We start from the raw sequence: 17,976 nt of genomic DNA, 5'->3' as shown, positions 1-17,976 counted from the left end.
TTTCCCTCTAAACCACACACCATCCTCACTTAGAACTCCATTGCTGTCCCTGTACTGCCAATAGGTCAAAATTCTGGAACTCTCTTCCTATCTGCACTGTGGGTATACTTACACCATATGGACTGCAGCACTTTAAGAAGGCAGCAACCACCAACCTTCTCAAGGTGAATTTGGGTTGGGCAATAAATGCTGGCTCCCGAGTGCACTCAAGCATCAACATAAAAGCACAATTTCAACTCTTCAGCACTGCCGCACAAAACACTACTGCCCCATCAGTCCACAGCACAGAGTCATCAGCCTTCTGCTGCTCTGGGCTCTGTACGCTGGGCTTCTCCTGAGCTCACTTCAATTGTCAGGGCTTCCCCTGAGCCCACTCCCCTGTGCTAACTATAGTCCTTTTCACGTTTTTTAAACTTAGCTGGGATCTTTTCCTACCAACGTTTGTTTGAGACTCTTCTCTTCCGATCAAAAACTGATTGAATGTCTCATGTGGCAGCACGGTGGCACAGTGGTTAGCACTGCTGCCTCACTGCACCGAGGACCCGGGTTCGATCCCAGTCCCTGGTCACTGTCTGTTTGGAGCTTGCACATTTGCCCTGTGTCTGCATGGGGCTCACCCCCACAACCCAAAAATATGTGCAAATGTAAATTGAAAAAAAAGAATAGGGTACCCTAAAAACATTTTTTTTAAACGGAGGGCGACATGGTGGCACATTGGTTAGCACTGCTGCCTACGGGACTGAGGTCCCAGGTTCGATCCTGGCCCCGGTCGCTGTCTGTGTGGAGTTTGCACATTCTCCCCATGTTTGCGTGGGTTTCGCCCCCACAACCCAAAGATGTGCAGGGTAGGTGGATTGGCCTTGCTAAATTGCCACTTAATTGGAAAAAAAATAATTGAGTACTCTTAATTTTTTTTTTTAATTAACTGCCTCAGGACTGTGACATGGGCAAGCAGGAGTTTGCTTTTTGCTTTTTTTTGTTTTGTTTTTGTTTTAGTAGTTGCTTTTGTAGTGGGGTGGGTGTTGTTCTTGGGTTTTTACCATGGTTGTTCTGTTAATATTGTTTTGTTCATATTTTGTGAAAACCTTAATAAAAATTATTTAAAAAAAAAAGAATAACGAGCGGAGCAAGGCGGCAAATTTAAAGTGAGAAAGTTGCAGGAAGAAGACTGCAGGACAGGCGGAGGCAGCGAGGGTCCAGCAAGCCTGGAGGGTCAAGGAGGCTCTCATACTCGCCCACTTCACTTAGGACATGGCGTGGTCTGTCAGCCCCCCACTCATATTTCCTACCCTCCCAGGGTATGTGTCACATCACACATGATCCACTCTCCTGCTCCCTGCCCCCAACCCGGTACACCTGCTCATGCACACCCGGCCGCAGTGGGCCCCCCTCACCGGACACCAGACCCTGTATCCCATACATCCACTCTTAACATCACCTGGACCAGGTGATGGCCCGTGGCACTCATCCACCCTCTGACCGTGAACATGGTCCCGGAGGTGTACCTGGGATGTTCAGGTGTAGGCTGCTGCAGCGGCGTTGCGAGAAACTCGGCTGCCGGGCCTTGACGCTTGCGTCAAGGCGGCGTGCCGAGAATGACGCGGCCGGCGGCGCCTAAGTGACGTCAGCCGCGCATGCGCAGGTTGGCCTGCTCCAACCCGCGCATGCGCAGTTGCCGTCTTCCCCTCCGCTTCCCCGCAAGACATGGCGGCTTGATCTTGCGGGACAGCGGAGGGGAAAGAGTGCGTCTCTTAGAGACGCCGGCCCGACGATCGGTGGGCACCGATCGCGGGCCAGTCCCCTCACGAGCACACCCATGGTGCTCGATCTTTTCTCCGCCCCCCCACCTGTCGCGCACTGTTCACGCCAGCAGCGACCAGGTGTTGTTGACGCCGGCGTGAACAGGTCGGGGTCGTCAGGCCGCTCGGCCCATCCGGGCCAGAGAATCACCGTTCGCCGGGAAAAACGGCGAGCGCCGATTCTCCGAGCGACGTGTTGCAAAACGCAACACGCCATTTGGGGGGTGGGGGGGGGTGGGGAGAATCGCGGGGGCTGCCAGAGCGGCCCTCCCGTGATTCTCCTACCTGGCATGGGGAACGGAGATTCGCGCCAAGTGTCTTGGCATCGCGGTCTAATTGGGATATTAGGCAATGATTCCCACATGAGACTTGGCCCGCCCACACACGAGAATCCACCTGGGTTGCTCACTTAAACGCGATTGCCAAGAGACCTCGACAATCGGTGGGGGTTATGGGTGCTCATTGGGGCAGACAGACAGGGACAGGTTCCCTCCGAATCTGGTAAAAATGATCCAGAGATTGGCATGGTGGTGCTGTGACGGCGCCACTCCCCTGCTATGGTGGCCTATCCCTGCGGCCTGTCCCCAATCCCCAGCCGAGGGTTCCCCACCCCCTCCGTCAAGCACTGGGGTGGCATGCCCACTGCCCTGGGGCTCTTTGTATGTGAGCAAAGATGGCCACTCACTTCCTCAGCTCCCCATAGAAGCCTTTCCATCAAGTTCACGCTTTTAAAAAGGAGGACTAATTGGTGACCACTTGCTGGGTAGACCGATGAATGACGGGAAGCCATTGGATATGGGATCACTCTCATTAATTGTATGGAAATGGGGCTTAAGTGATGAGAATTGGGTTCTCGCCACGCTACGGTGAGATTCCGATTTCGCCTATGGGAGCAGGCCGGTTGCGTTGTAAACTGTTTGGGCGCTTGGCACAGTTGTTGTTTTCTGCCTCTCCCTCTATTCTCCGGTCTCTTTTCGCTTGAACGAGAGCGTAACAAGGTCGGAAAATCGTGCCAAGTATTTCCAATCTCACCCCTCCAATTACGCGCTTTGGAATCTTCTGCTAAAGATTATTGCAACGCAAATCCCGGTTGCGGCTGTGGGGTGAGCAGTCGCACATGTGAACCGTCGGGTGAATTTAGGAAACAGCGACAAGCGGTTGTTGAAGATCTCAGGGCAGCGTGGTAGCCTTGTGGATAGCACAATCGTTTCACAGCTCCAGGGTCCCAGGTTCGATTCCGGCTTGGGTCACTGTCTGTGCGGAGTCTGCACATCCTCCCCATGTGTGTGTGGGTTTCCTCTGGGTGCTCCGGTTTCCTCCCACAGTCCAAAGATGTGCGGGTTAGGTGGATTGGCCATGATAAATTGCCCTTAGTGTTGGGTGGGGTTACTGGGTAATGGGGATAGGGTGGAGGTGTTGACCTTGGATAGGGGGTAGGGTGCTCTTTCCAAGAGCCGGTGCAGACTCGATGGGCCGAATGGCCTCCTTCTGCACTGTAAATTCTATGTTAAAAAAAATCTGATGAAGGTAATTGAGAGGGCACCTATTCGTGATACCTTGAACAGGTTGGATCAGTGGGTGGAGGCACAGGGGACGACGATAAGAAGGTAGAGGAGGTGCTCAATGCTCACAGCGATCGGATTGTCTCTTTGGAGGCCAAAATGATGTTGCTGGTGGAAGAGCAGAAGGCGATAAAGGCCAAAGTCGACAATCTGGAAAATCACTCCAGACAACAAAATTTAAGAATTGTTGGACTGCCAGATGGCCTGGAAGGTACAAGCGCCACTGATAACATTTCTAAGATGTTTGTCATGTTGGTTGGGAAGCAGTTCTTTCCAACCCTCCTGAGTTGGACCGGGCCCATCGATCGCTGAGGCAGAAGCCCTGATCAGGGGTGGCACCACGGGCTATTATTGTCCACTTCCATAGGTACCTGGATAAGGAGCGAGTCCTGAGATGAGCGAAGGACAATCAAGACTGTAGAATGGTGTGCCATCTCATCCGAATATATCGAGATGTCAGGGCAGAGTTGGCAAGAAGGCACAGAGCACTTAATAAGGCCACGGCTGCCCTCGACAAGAGCAACGTTTATTTTGGAATGGTGCACCCGGCTCCTCTTTGAGTTACCTTCAGAGACAGAGGGCGGGATTCTCCGACCCCCCCACCCCGGTCGGAGAATCCCCGGCGGGGCAGCATGAATCTCGCCCCGCCGCTCCGACTGCCGAATTCTTTGGCGCCGGTTTTCAGGTGGGGGCGGGGATCACGCCGTGTCGGTCGGGGGCCGTTATCAGCGGCTGTCGTTTCCTGGCCAGTCCCGGCGGCGTGAAATGGACAAGGTCCATCACGGCGGGACCTGGCTTGTAGGCCGGCTAGGTGAGTCCTCGGGCCGGGGGCGGGGCCATCACCGTTCATGACAATAGGGCCCTGGACCTTGCCGACGTCGGGCCATCTGGCCAGTTGCGGGAGTATGCCGCCCTGAGATCTCCATTTTGATGCGGCAGAGGAAGAAAATGAATTTGGTAAGAAATACTGATTGGGGGGGAACTGAAGGGTTGTTGGACTATGATCAGCACAGTGGGCTAAATAGCTGGCTTGTAAAGGGTACCAAGATCAGGCGTTCGGGTTCAATTCCCATACCAGCATCCCCAAACAGACGCCGGAATGTGGTGACTAGGGGCTTTTCACAGTAACTTCATTTAGAACATAGAACAGTACAGCACAGAACAGGCCCTTCGGCCCTCGATGTTGTGCCGAGCAATGATCACCCTACTTAAACCCACGTAACCCGTATACCCGTAACCCAACAATCCCCCCATTAACCTTACACTACGGGCAATTTAGCATGGCCAATCCACCTAACCTGCACATCTTTGGACTGTGGGAGGAAACCGGAGCACCCGGAGGAAACCCACGCACACACAGGGAGGACGTGCAGACTCCACACAGACAGTGACCCAGCCGGGAATCGAACCTGGGACCCTGGAGCTGTGAAGCATTGATGCTAACCACCATGCTACCGTGAGGCCCCTTTGAAACCTACTTGTGACAATAAGCGATTTTCATTTCATTTTTTTGTTTGATCATTCTTGAATTGATCTGTTTGTGTATTTTTGTGTGCAATGGCTGTAATGTTAGAGAGGGTACCTGGCTCTTATGAGGTTTGTATCTGGGTGAATTTGGGGGTTGTTATTGTTTGTTCGAACTGTTTGAGGGAGATAATTTGGTTGTGGTTCTCTGTTTTCTTCTTATAATGTTTGACATTAAAGTTGTGTATGGGGTGGGGGGCTATTTATTGATCTATTGTGTGAAAGACTTGGGGCGGAATTCTCCGCTCCCCACGTGGCGTGGGAGAATCGTGAGAGGACCTCCCGACATTTTTTCCGCCCCCCGGCGACCCAACGATTCTCTTCTCTCCCCCCCCCTCGGAAAAATCGCCGCTCGCCGTTTTTCACGGCGAACCTCCGAGCCCGATGGGCCGAGCAACCGGCCCTTCGCACCCGTTTCACCACGGCAGCGACCACACCTGGTCGCTGCCGTCGTGAAACAGGCGCCAGATGCCCGTTTGGGGCAACTAGGGGCCCGATTTGGACGGGAGCACCGCGACTGTGCTCGGGAGGGGACAGGCCCGCGATCGGTGCCCACCGATTATCAGGCCAGCGTCCAAAACGGACGCACTCTTTCCCCTCCGCCGCCCGGCAAGATCAAGCCGCCACGTCTTGCCGGGCGGCGGAGGAGAAAGACGGCACTGCGAATGCGCGGGTTTGTGCCGTCTGCGCGCTGATGTCATCCGTGTATGCGCGGGTTGGAACCAGCAACCCGCGCATGCGCGGATGACATCAGAAAAGCGCCGTTTCCGTGTCATTTCCGGCGCGACAAGGTCGCGGCCGGGAACGACGGGGGCCCACTCCTAGCCCCCCGGATTAGGTGTGGGGAGCGGGCCCTGAGGCCATCGTGAAGCTCAGCCGATTTCACGACGGCCATCCCGATTTTTATCCAAGCTGGGGTTACCCTGCCAGCAGTTTGGATAGTTAACGGGAGCAGAGTGGGGGAGATGGCTCCAGCTGGCTACTTATTGGGAGGGGAGGTTCTTTTGTTTTTTTACAGTTTCAAAATGTTTGGGGGAGTGGGGAGGGGGGTGGAGAGAGAGAGGAGGTAAAGAGAGAACCTCCCGTCAGGTTGGTTACATGGAATGTGAGGGGGTTATATGGACCAGTTAAAAATTCCAGGCATTTGCCGATCTGAAAAGTTTGAGGGCTGATGAGGTCTTCCTACAGGAGACCCATTTGAGAATTAGGGACCAAACAAGACTGCGGAAAGGATGGGTGGGGGAAGTATTTCTTGGGTTAGGGCTTTTGTATAGGGCCCCCACTGCGAGTGTCCGTACCAATGCCCTGAGCTCGGGGTACTTTCAACTGAACAGGGGTACGAAGCAAGTGTGTCCACTACCCCATTGTTGCTTGCCTGAGCAATTGAGCCGCTGGCTATTCCACTGAGATCATCTTCTAAATGTAAGGGGATAGAGCGGGGAGGGAGGGACTGTAGGTGTCCCTAAATGCGGATGATTTGTTGTTATACATTTCGGACCCTTTCTCCAATGTGGGGAATAATGGAGGTGCTCAGGAAGTTTGGTTCCTTTTCAGGATATAAGCTAAACCTGGGCAAGAATGATTTTTATTCCCAGTAAACCTCCCAGTCTTTATTTCCAAGGCTTTTTTTTGGTAGAGTCATTAAGTTAATATCTTCTTTTGTTTGGGTGTGTAAGACCCTTTGGAATCATGGGGCTTTTTTATAGATAGAGAGGTGGACGGGGGAGGGCGGTTGGTGCTACCTAATTTGCTGTGGCAAGCAAACATAGATATGGTGCGGAGGAGGTTAAGAATCTAGGGTAGGTTCTCCACCGCGTGATTCTCCATTTTGCCTGCGCCTAGGGTTTCCCTGGGAGGCGTGGGGCTGCCCCACAGTGGGAAACCCCATTGACCGTCCGGTGTAACGGAAAATCCAGCTGGTGGGTCAGGGCAGAAATGTGGCGCGGCAGAGAATCAAGATGGAGGAGGCTTCTTATATGGGGCTTCAGCCTCTGAGAATTTGAAACCAATTTAGGGGCAGCACGGTAGCATGGTGGTTAGCATAAATGCTTCACAGCTCCAGGGTCCCAGGTTCGATTCCCGGTTGGGTCACTGTCTGTGCGGAGTCTGCACGTCCTCCCCGTGTGTGCGTGGGTTTCCTCCGGGTGCTCCGGTTTCCTCCCACAGTCCAAAGATGTGCGGGTTAGGTGGATTGGTCATGCTAAATTGCCCGTAGTGTCCTAAAAAGTAAGGTTAAGGGGGGGGTTGTTGGGTTACGGGTATAGGGTGGATACGTGGGTTTGAGTAGGGTGATCATTGCTCGGCACAACATCGAGGGCCGAAGGGCCTGTTCTGTGCTGTACTGTTCTATGTTCTATATAGGATTGGATTGTTGGGCTCATTACCTCTCTTCTTCTATTCTCTCTGGTAAGGTTCTCGCTGAGCCCAGTGGTTATAGCCTCTGAGAATTTGAAACCAATTTAGGCAGAATTTCAAATTAGGTTCTATGTCACTATTGGCGCCTAATCGCGGGAACCATGGGTTTGTGCCATTTGCTCTAGATTCAGCATTCAAGGCATGGGAGAGGGAGGGGTTGGAGAGGATATGTTTTTGGAGGGTAGGTCGGCTGGGCTTGAAGAGATTTTAGAGAGGTTCCAGCTCCCGAGAGGGAATGTATTTAGATACTAGCAGATGTGAGATTTGTGCGTATGGAGCTTCCTTCGTTTCCCTGAAGCCGGAGCCTTCACTTATAGATAGGGTTCTGTCCTTGGATGAGCTAGGGGTGGGAAGGATCTCAGACACTTATGGGCGGAGCAGCCTTGTTGGAAGCAAGGAAGTGGGAGGGTGAGTTGGGTTTGGTATTTGAGCGAGGGGGTGCGTGGAGTGAGGATCTTCATAAGGTTAACTTCACCACCTTTATGCAAGGTTAAGTTTGATATAGTTCAGAGTGGTACATAGGATGCACTTGACCAGGATAGGTGTGAGCGGTGTTCTAAGGGGCCGGCAAACCACAGGTACATGTTTTGGTCCTGCCACAAGTTTGTTGATTTTTGGGTTTCCTTTTTAAAAATGTCAGGGATTCTGGGCGTTAAGGTGGCCATTTTTGGAGTGTCGGACTTGCTACTGTTGCAGGAGCGGAAGAAGGCGCCACCTAAGGCTTTAGCTTGGTTAGGGGACCTGGTGGAATTTCTGCACCTAGAAAATATCAAATATCCCATGGGAGAGTCAATGGATGGGTTTTACTCAAGATGGCAGCCGATCATTACCTTTTTTAAGGAACTGGTTACCATCAGGTGTTAGGTTTGTGGGGGGGGTGGGGGGTGGTCATTTCCGTAGGGTTATCTTGGTGGGGGAGGGGAGGGGAGAGCTTGGGGGCCGGGATTAGTCTTGGAACAAAACTGTGTGAGGATGGGTGAGGTTGTGTTGGGGATATTTTTTGTAATAATGAAAAGTTTGTTTGAATATTTTGTCTGTTATAAACAAAAATTCTTGAATAAAAATATTTTTAAAAAGAACAGGCAAATGATTATAACTTCTGCTAAGATGCTTCCCAAATGACGAAAGTTGGTATACATGTTCAAGTCAGTGATTTGGATTATTTAAGAGTCATAACATACATTTAAATTATCATTCATTTTAAAAAGACCATCAAACCTTGTGTTTATCTGCCATTGTTTTCCCAGCCCACATTTCCTTCACAATTAATTGCCAAAGATCACGTTCATTCTTCAGGTTTCCTACAAATGGTTCTTTCAGAGTAGTTTTAATTTTTAGAGCAGGGATTCGAAGTGGAAAAACATTACTGATATGTTTTCAAGTTCCTAACAATTGAGAAGAAAAATATCAACAGTAAAACAAACACTTCAGTGGTGACTTATAGTTTTTAAAAGTATAGCTAGTATTAATTTGTGTTAACAAGAAAAGTATAAACGGACAATAAAGCATCAAAACAAATTCTTGATCACTCCTCTTACCTCCCTCCAAACAAAGGTGATTGAGGATTTCTGACCTAGCTTCTAAACTTCCCAGTTCAATTTCATTTTTATTTAACGAAAATCAAAGGAATTTAATGGTCTACCAACTCAGATATTATCCATTTCTAACACAATTCTGGCAATTGTTTTCAACAAGAACAAAACCCATGCTTATATTTTTAAAACGTCTGACTAGAATCTACAGATAAAATATACATAGTTATTTCAAGGACCATTAATTCAAACTATCATGCCTTTAGAAGAGCTACTAGACACGATTCAGTGGCCTCATCACTTGGTGTTGGGAGGAGTTTGTTGAATCTCCCAAGAGGCCTCTCATGAGATCTGTGACACTCAAAAAAATTGCAATCTGGATCTCGCCCTTATTGGGCGTGATCCAGATCAGCATATTTAAATGTGCTGTACTGCTCATTTAAATATACATTTGCCGGATTCACCTGGCGCCCCAGACTCAGCGGCCTTGCCTGGGACCCTCACAGTGTCACCCAAGCACACTAGCAGTGGTACCCTGGCACTAGGGGTTCCCCAGGGCCTCCCCAAGGTTTTTTTTGGCGGGAGAGTTGAAGGCGGGGTTAAAAACAGGGGAGGGTTGGACAGAGAGAGAGGAGAAAGGTCAGCTCGCCAGCAGGAAATCCCTGGAATCGGCAAAGAGAATATCCCCAAGGTAAAAAACCGGCAACGTGCCGGTGAATAGCGGGATGTTTCAAGTCCGCTGAATCGCTCCCACTATATCTTGACTGATTTGCATATTAAACAGCTGGTCAACTGCGGTGCAGGGAGAACATGGACTTTTATAATTGGGCAGCAGCACTGCTTTGGTTTCCTGCTTCACATTTCTTATGTAGAAAAAAGGGTTACAAAACATTCAGAGAAAGTGTAAATCATATGAATTATTCCAAAGCATTACCCGAATGTCTCTAAATTTGGCAATCTCAACATAGTCAGGTCTTCCTTCTAGCAGAAGAAACAGTCGCTTCTGTGTCAATGCAATTTTGCCCACACCATAATTTGTCTTCACAGATGATGACAATTTATAGACACTTTCGTTTTTGTCCAGGTGCTCGATCACTTCCAGGGGCAGGTTAATCTCCTGTGCCTCATTCTCAGATTCCTTCCAAAAGTTGTAAAAGTCTTTAAATGTCTCAGGATCAATCTGTTTCAGATGCCCTTAAATTTAAACAAAATTAAAACTTCATCACATAAGTCACATGAAACAAATAAAAAAGGAGTCCTTCTAAATGGAAATGAAAAAGATCTTAATAGTGATCATTTGTGATGATATTAACACAAAGCAAGAAAGTCAAGTCTATTCGCTGCACTCAGAACAGCTGTGAAAATGAACCTGACTGATTATTCCACATTATGAGCAAATTTGTGGGGAGAACATAAGGTCTCATTTTTACAAATGTGTGCTTGCAGGAGAGACATCCTCGGCTTTGGAAAATGGAGGCATTCACGACGAGATTTTTATTAACATTAACGGATAGAAAATTGTGGGAAGCACCAAGATTTCTTCACATGGTTCTATAGCAGGCAATGCTCAAATTCGTAAAATTGACAAAAAATACATTTTGTTCGCAACTTAATATTGTGGCATTTTGGCAGAGTACGTTAAAGCACCAAGGCACAGCTTCAGAAAAGGCAAGGTTTGGAGTGAATCCTTCTTAACTGAAGTATTAAATTTGCTGCTTGGCTGTGCAAAGCTACCAAATGCAAATCAGCTCTTCCCCACAAGCAGGAAAGGAAGAAAATATTAGTGTAAGCCAAGCAACAGTTGAAGCCATAAGAGCTACCTGAAATCTAATAAGCTAAATAATTAATCATAATTCCTACCTGTAAAATTATACAATTATAGAACACAGGAGGAGGCCATTCACCCTACTGTCCCTATGTCAGGTCTTTCAAACCGCTATCTATTTAAACACATTCTCCATAGAACAAATGTAAATTTTACATTTCAAATTGATGGAGAAATATGAAGTGAGGTCGCAAATCAATCATTGCAGTGAATGATGAAAAGGCACAAGGGCTAAGTGGCTTACCCCTGTTCCAAATATTCCTAAACATGTTTTCCCTTTTTATTGATACATTTCTGCATTTGTGTAAAAATATTTCGCTTTAATGAAGCTAGGAAGCCCAAAATTTGTAAACTTAAAATTCTATTAAATTCATGTTTCTTTTTGAAGATGTCTGGGATGTCAGCCTTGGCTCAGGAGAAGCACTCTCGCCCTTGAAATTAGGAAGAGATCAGTTCAGGTCTAATTCCAGATAATTAAGCACAAAATCTAAATCGACTCTTCAGTGCAACACAGAGACTGCTGCAGTTGTTCAGGGTGCCATATTTCAGACAAGAGATTAAACCAAGGCTCTACCGACCCTATCAGGCGAATCCAAAGCATCTGACATATACGAAAGTTCTCCCTGGTTCCCTAGCTAATACTTATCCCTTAATCAATAGCATTAAGACAGCTTAGAAAACCTACAGTGCAGAAGGAGACTATTTGGCCCATCAGGTTTGCACTGCCCCTCTGAAACAGCACCCTACCCAGGCTCACTACCTCACCCTATCTCCGTAACCGCACCTAACCTGCACATCTTTGGACACAAAGGCGCAATTTAGTATGACCAAATCACCTAACCGTATATCTTTGGACTGTGGGAGGAAACCGGAGCACCCGGAGGATACCTACATAGACATGGGGAGAAAATGCAAACTCCACGAACAGTCATCCAAGGCCGGAATTAAATCCAGGTCCCTGGTGATGTTTGTCACCGCACCCCTGGCAAAACTGCCACAGTTCACTGATGTCATGGATTTTGACTCAGCCATTGTATTTTTCACATTTTCTGTTCAACTCAAAACATAAACTAGAACTACTCATAAATAGAGATACTTTAATCAGTTCGGCAGCATCAAATGTTTAATCTCCCTGTTCATCATTTTAAAATAAGCTTTGGTCTATCATTGAGACATAGGGCTGGATTTTCACAGAGCCAGGAAGATTCCACGGACCTTTAAAAATGATAGGCAGGATTGGATGCATAACTCCCACCCCCATTTGTGACAGATCCCGGGCAGAATTCTCCGCTCCCGGGAAACATCGGGAAGGGCGTCGTGAACTCGGCCGAGTTTCACGACGGCCTCGGAGGCCGCTCCTCTCACCTTATTCACCCCACCCGGGGGGCTAGGAGCGGCGCTCCGTTATTATCGGCCGCCGGGCCTTGACGTAAGCACGCCGAGAATGACACGGCCGGCGCGCCTAAGTGACGTCAGCCGCGCATGCGCAGGTTGGCCGGCTCCAACCCGCGCATGCGCGGCTGACGTCACGACGGCTCAAACCCGTGCATGCGCGGTGGCCGTTTTCCCCTCCGCTGCCCCGCAAGACGTAGCAGCTTGATCTTGTGGGGCGGCGGAGGGGAAAGAGTGCGTCGCTTTGAGACGCCGCCTCGACGATCGGTGGGCACCGATCGAGGGCCAGTCCCCTCCCGAGCACGGCTGTGGTGCTCACTCCCCTCTCCGCCCCCCACAAGCTTCAAACGGGCCTTTGGCGCCCATGTTCACGACGGCAGCGACCAGGTGTGGTTGTCGCCGTCATGAACCGGTCGGGAACGGCAGGGGGCCCATTCGGGCCGGAGAATCGGCGGTCGCCATGAAAAACGGCAAGAGGCGAGTCTTCCGAGCGGGGGGTGGGAGAATCGCGGGGGGGTGCCAGGAGGGGCATGAAATGAGTCGCCCGGCCCTCCCGCGATTCTCCCACCCGGCGTGGGGAGCAGAGAATCGCGTGCCCCATTTTTGCCAGGAGGGAAAAGGGGGTGGGTGGAAATCACAGCAGGAAACTCAAACACGGCAGGACTATTTGACTTTGTGTTGAGTTCAAACAGACCCATTGTGGCTGCTTTAAGGGCCTCAACCCACAGTGTGGGAGTCACGAATTGATGGAGTTGGGATTAATATTCTTGAAGGATGAATAGGGCCTATTTAACTGTCACAATCTGAAGTTTTTTTTCTAAAAAGGCCCCTCTTTGATCTGTAAAAAAGTAGTTTTAGCAGTCAGAAAACAGTCACAAATCCTCCGCTCGGGCTGCTTTGATTGACAGACCAACTAGTGTAGCAGCTGGTCAATCAGTTTCAACAGTTATTTTTTTGACTTAAGTTGTTTGGCTGAGATTCAAAAGCTAAAATTAACACAGCAGGGAGTTCTGAGTTAAGTTGCTTTGCCAACGATCCCCATAAAATTAATTCCGAGTTCACAGTTTAATTGTTAGCTTCAAAGGGCTATTAAGGAACATAAGAACTAGTAACAGGAGTAGGCAATCTGGCCCCTCGAGCCTGCTCCACCCTTCAATGAGACCATGGCTGATCTTTTGTGGACTCAGCTCCACTTTCCGGCCCGAACACCATAACCCTTAATCCCTTTGTTCTTCAAAAAACTATCTATCTTTATCTTAAAAACATTTAATGAAGGAGCCAAAACTGCTTCACTGGGCAAGGAATTCCATAGATTCACAACCCTTTGGGTGAAGAAGTTCCTCCGAAACTCAGTCCTAAATCTACTTCCCCTTATTTTGAGGCTATGCCCTCTAGTTCTGCTTTCATCCGCCAGTGGAAACAACCTGCCCGCATCTATCCTATCTATTCCCTTCATAATTTTATATGTTTCGATAAGATCCCCCCCCCCCCATCCTTCTAAATTCCAACGAGTACAGTTCCAGTCTACTCAACCTCTCCTCGTAATCCAACCCCTTCAGTTTTGGGATTAACCTAGTGAATCTCCTCTGCACATCCTCCAGCGCCAGTACATCCTTTCTCAAGTAAGGAGACCAAAACTGAACACAATACTCCAGGTATGGCCTCAATAACACCTTATACAATTGCAGCATAACCTCCCTAGTCTTAAAAAGGGGCTGTTTAGCTCACTGGGCTAATCGCTGGCTTTGAAGGCAGACCAAGGCAAGCTGGCAGCACGGTTCGATTCCCGTAACAGCCTCCCCGAACAGGCGCCGGAATGTGGCGACGAGGGACTTTTCACAGTAACTTCATTTGAAGCCTACTCGTGACAATAAGCGATTTTCATTTCATTTCATTTCAACTCCATCCCTCTAGCAATGAAGGACAAAACTCCATTTGCCTTCTTAATCACCTGTTGCACCTGCAAACCAACTTTTTGCGACTCATGCACGAGCACACCCAGGTCTCTCTGCACAGCAGCATGTTTTAATATTTTATCATTTAAATAATAATCCCTTTTGCTGTTATTCTTACCAAAATGGATAACCTCACATTTGTTGGCATTGTATTCCATCTGCCAGACCCCAGCCCATTCACTTAACCTATCCAAATCCTTCTGCAGACTTCCGGTATCCTCTGCACTTTTTGCTTTACCACTCATCTTAGTGTCGTCTGCAAATTTAGACACATTACACCTGGTCCCCAACTCCAAATCATCTATGTAAATTGTGAACAATTGTGGGCCCAACACTGATCCCTGAGGGACACCACTAGCTACTGATTGCCAACCAGAGAAACACCCATTAATCCCCACTCTTTGCTTTCTATTAATTAACCGATCCTCTCTCCATGCTACTACTTTACCCTTAATGCCATGCATCTTTATCTTATGCAGCAACCTTTTGTGTGGCACCTTGTCAAAAGCTTTCTGGAAATCCAGACATACCACATCCATTGGCTCCCCGTTATCTACCGCACTGGTAATGTCCTCAAAAAATTACACTAAATTAGTTAGGCACAACCTGCCCTTTATGAACATATGCTGCATCTGCCCAATGGGACAATTTCCATCCAGATGCCTTGCTATTTCTTCTTTGATGATAGATTCCAGCATCTTCCCTACTATCGAAGTTAAGCTCACTGGCCTATAATTACCCATTTTCTGCCGACCTCCTTTTCTAAACAGTGGTGTCACGATGCTAATTTCCAATCCACCGGGACCATCCCAGAGTCTAGTGAATTTTGGTAAATTATCACTAGTGCATTTGCAATTTCCCTAGCCATCTCTTTTAGCACTCTAGGATACATTCTATCAGGGCCAGGAGACTTGTCTACCTTTAGCCCCATTAGTGATAACAATCATCTCAAGGTCCTCACTTGTTATAGCCTCATTTCCATCAGTCACTGGCATGTTATTTGTGTCTTCCATTGTGAAGCCGACCCAAAAAACCTGTTCAGTTCCTCATCTCCCATTATTAAGTCTCCCTTCTCATCCTCTAAAGGACCAATATTTACCTTAGCCACTCTTTTCGGTTTTATATATTTGTAGAAACTTTTATTATCTGTTTTTATACTCTGAGCAAGTTTACTCTCATAATCTACCTTACTCTTCTTTATAGCTTTTTTAGTAGCTTTCTGTTGCCCCCTAAAGACTTCCCAGTCCTCTCGTCTCCCACTAATCTTTGCCACTTTATATGCTTTTTCCTTCAATTTGATACTCTGCCTTATTCCCTTAGATATCCACGGTTGATTTTCCCTCTTTCTACCGTCCTTCCTTTTTGTTTGTATAAACCTTTGCTGAGCGCTGTGAAAAATCGCTTGGAAGGTTCTCCACTGTTCCTCAACTGTTTCACCTTAAAGTCTTTGCTCCCAGTCCACCTTCTCTCATCCCATTGTAATCTCCTTTGTTTAAGCACAAAACACTAGTGTTTGATTTTACCTTCTCACCCTCCATCTGTATTTTAAATTCCACCATATTGTGATCGTCCTTCCGAGAGGATCTCTAACTATGAGATCATTAATCAATCCTGTCTCATTACACAGGACCAGATCTAGGACCGCTTGTTCCCTCGTAGGTTCCATTACATACTGTTCTGGGAAACTATCGCGGATGCATTCTATAAACTCCTCCTCAAGGCTGCCTTGACTGACCTGGTTAAACCAATCGACATGTAGATTAAAACCCCCCATGATAATTGCTATACCATTTCTACATGCATCAGTTATTTCTTTGTTTATTGCCTGCCCCACCTGTTACTATTTGGTGGCCTGTAGACTACTCCTATCAGTGACTTTTTCGCCTTACTATTCCTGATTTCCACCCAAATCGATTCAACCTTATCCTCCATAGCACCAATGTCATCCCTTACTATTGCCCGGATGTCATCCTTAAATAACAGAGCTACACCACCTCCCTTACCACCCACTCTGTCCTTCCGTATAGTTTGATACCCTTGGATATTTAACTCCCAGTCGTGACCATTATTTAACCATGTTTCAGTAATGGCCACTAAATCATCGTCATTCACGATGATTTGCGCCATCAACTCATTTACCTTATTCCAAATACTATGAACATTCAGGTAAAGTACACTTGTGTTGGCTTTTATACCTCTGTTTTGAATCTTAACACCTTGATCAGTAACTTCTCCTAAGATATTTTTCCTCTTAACTTTTCTCCTAATTTTCCTTGTCATTGAACCCATATGTTCATGTAACAACCTGCCACATTGCTTTCCATTCATGTTTTCACTTCCCATTTTATTCCTTTTAGTATTACTGGGCCTATTCACTGAGCTCCTCACAGTCACTGTACCTTGTACTATCGCCCTTTTTGATTTTTGACTATGGCTTCTCTGCCTTACACTTTCCCCCTTACTGCCTTTGTTTCTGTTCCTGTTTTACTACCTTCCGACAACGGTTCCCATCCCTCTGCCACATTAGTTTAAACACTCCCCACCCGCTCTAGCAAATAGCCCCCCAGGACATCAGTTCCAGTCCTGCCCAGGTGTAACCCGTCCAGTTTGTACAGGTCCCACCTCCCCCAGAACCGGTCCCAATGCCCCAGGAATCTGAAACCCTCCCCCTGACACCATCCCTTCAGCCTTGTATTCATCCTATATATCCTGTCATTTCTACTCTGACTAGCACGTGGCACCGGTAGTAATCCTGACATCACTACCTTTGAGGTCCGATTTCTTAACTTCGTTCCCAGCTCCCTGTATTCTGCTTTTAGGATCTCATCCCTATTTTTTACCTATGTTGTTTGTACCGATCTGTACCACGACCGCTGGCTGTTTACCCGCCCCCTCCAGAATGTCCTGTACTCACTCCGAGACATCCTTGACCCTAGCACCAGGGAGGCAACATACCATCCTGGAGTCTCGTTTGTGGCCACAGAAACGTCCGTTTATTCCCCTTACAATTGAATCCCCTATAACTATTGCACGGTCACACTTATCACCCCTTCCCTCTGCGGCAGAACCAACCGTGGTGCCACAAATTCGCCTGTTGCTGTTTTCCCCCGAGAGGCCATTCCCCTCAACAGTATCCAAAGCGGTATATCTGTTCTGCAGGGGAATGGCCAAAGGAGATTCCTGCACTACCTGTCTTGCTCTGTCTGGTGGTCACCCATTCCCTTCCTGCCTGCGGAGTCTGAGCATGCGGTGTGACCACCTCTCTATACATGCTATCCACAATGCTCTCCGACTCGCGGATGCTCCACAGTGTCACCAGCCACCGCTCCAGCTCTGAAACTCGAGCTGCCAGGAGCTGTAACCGGAGACACTTCCTGCACACATGCTGACCCTGGGGACTGGAACTGTCCCCAGCCTGCCACATGGAGCAAGAGGAGCAGACCACGCCTTGGAGCTGTCCTTCCATGATTTATTCATGGATTGGGTTAAAGGATTTGGTTATGGACAGAAGTTTGTTCATTTTCAGAAAAGATTAACGACTTGTGATCTAAAAGCTTTAGGGCGTCGTGGCGCAGTAGTTAGCACTGCTGCCAATGGCGCCGAGGACCCGGGTTCAATCCCAGCCCCGGGTCACTGTCTGTGTGGAGTTTGCACATTCTCCCCATGTCTGCAGGGGCTTCATCTCCACAACCCAAATATGTGCAGGTTAGGTGGACTGCCACGCTAAATTGCCCCTTAATTGGAAAAAAAAATAATTGGGTACTCTAAATTTTTATTTAAAAAAAAAAGAGATTTTAAGCTTTGATGCCTTTGTGAATGGATGGGTTTTTCACTATCACGTATGTAAAGTGAGAGCTATATTTGATTGTTGGAAGATTTTTTTCCCCCTGCCTGCCTCCTGGGGTATGCCCATGGTGGATAATGGGTGAGTTGACATTAAATTGCATGGATGGTACAAGAGGCCTTGGCAGG

General features: G+C 48.1%; 1 protein-coding gene across 1 annotated transcript in view; it reads right to left on the bottom strand.

Moving 5' to 3' along the window:
* The window catches only part of LOC119972288 (DENN domain-containing protein 3-like), a 160,360-nt gene that overhangs the window by 29,668 nt on the left and 112,716 nt on the right, over positions 1-17,976 (bottom strand). Inside the window, 3 exon segments of the mRNA XM_038808751.1 lie at positions 8,519-8,661; positions 8,664-8,685; positions 9,767-10,026. Coding sequence (XP_038664679.1) covers positions 8,519-8,661; positions 8,664-8,685; positions 9,767-10,026 — 425 coding nt within the window.

Source organism: Scyliorhinus canicula, chromosome 10 (genome assembly GCF_902713615.1).
Source record: "Scyliorhinus canicula chromosome 10, sScyCan1.1, whole genome shotgun sequence".
Lineage (NCBI taxonomy): Eukaryota > Metazoa > Chordata > Chondrichthyes > Carcharhiniformes > Scyliorhinidae > Scyliorhinus > Scyliorhinus canicula.
This window is presented reverse-complemented; position numbering and strand designations above follow the sequence as displayed.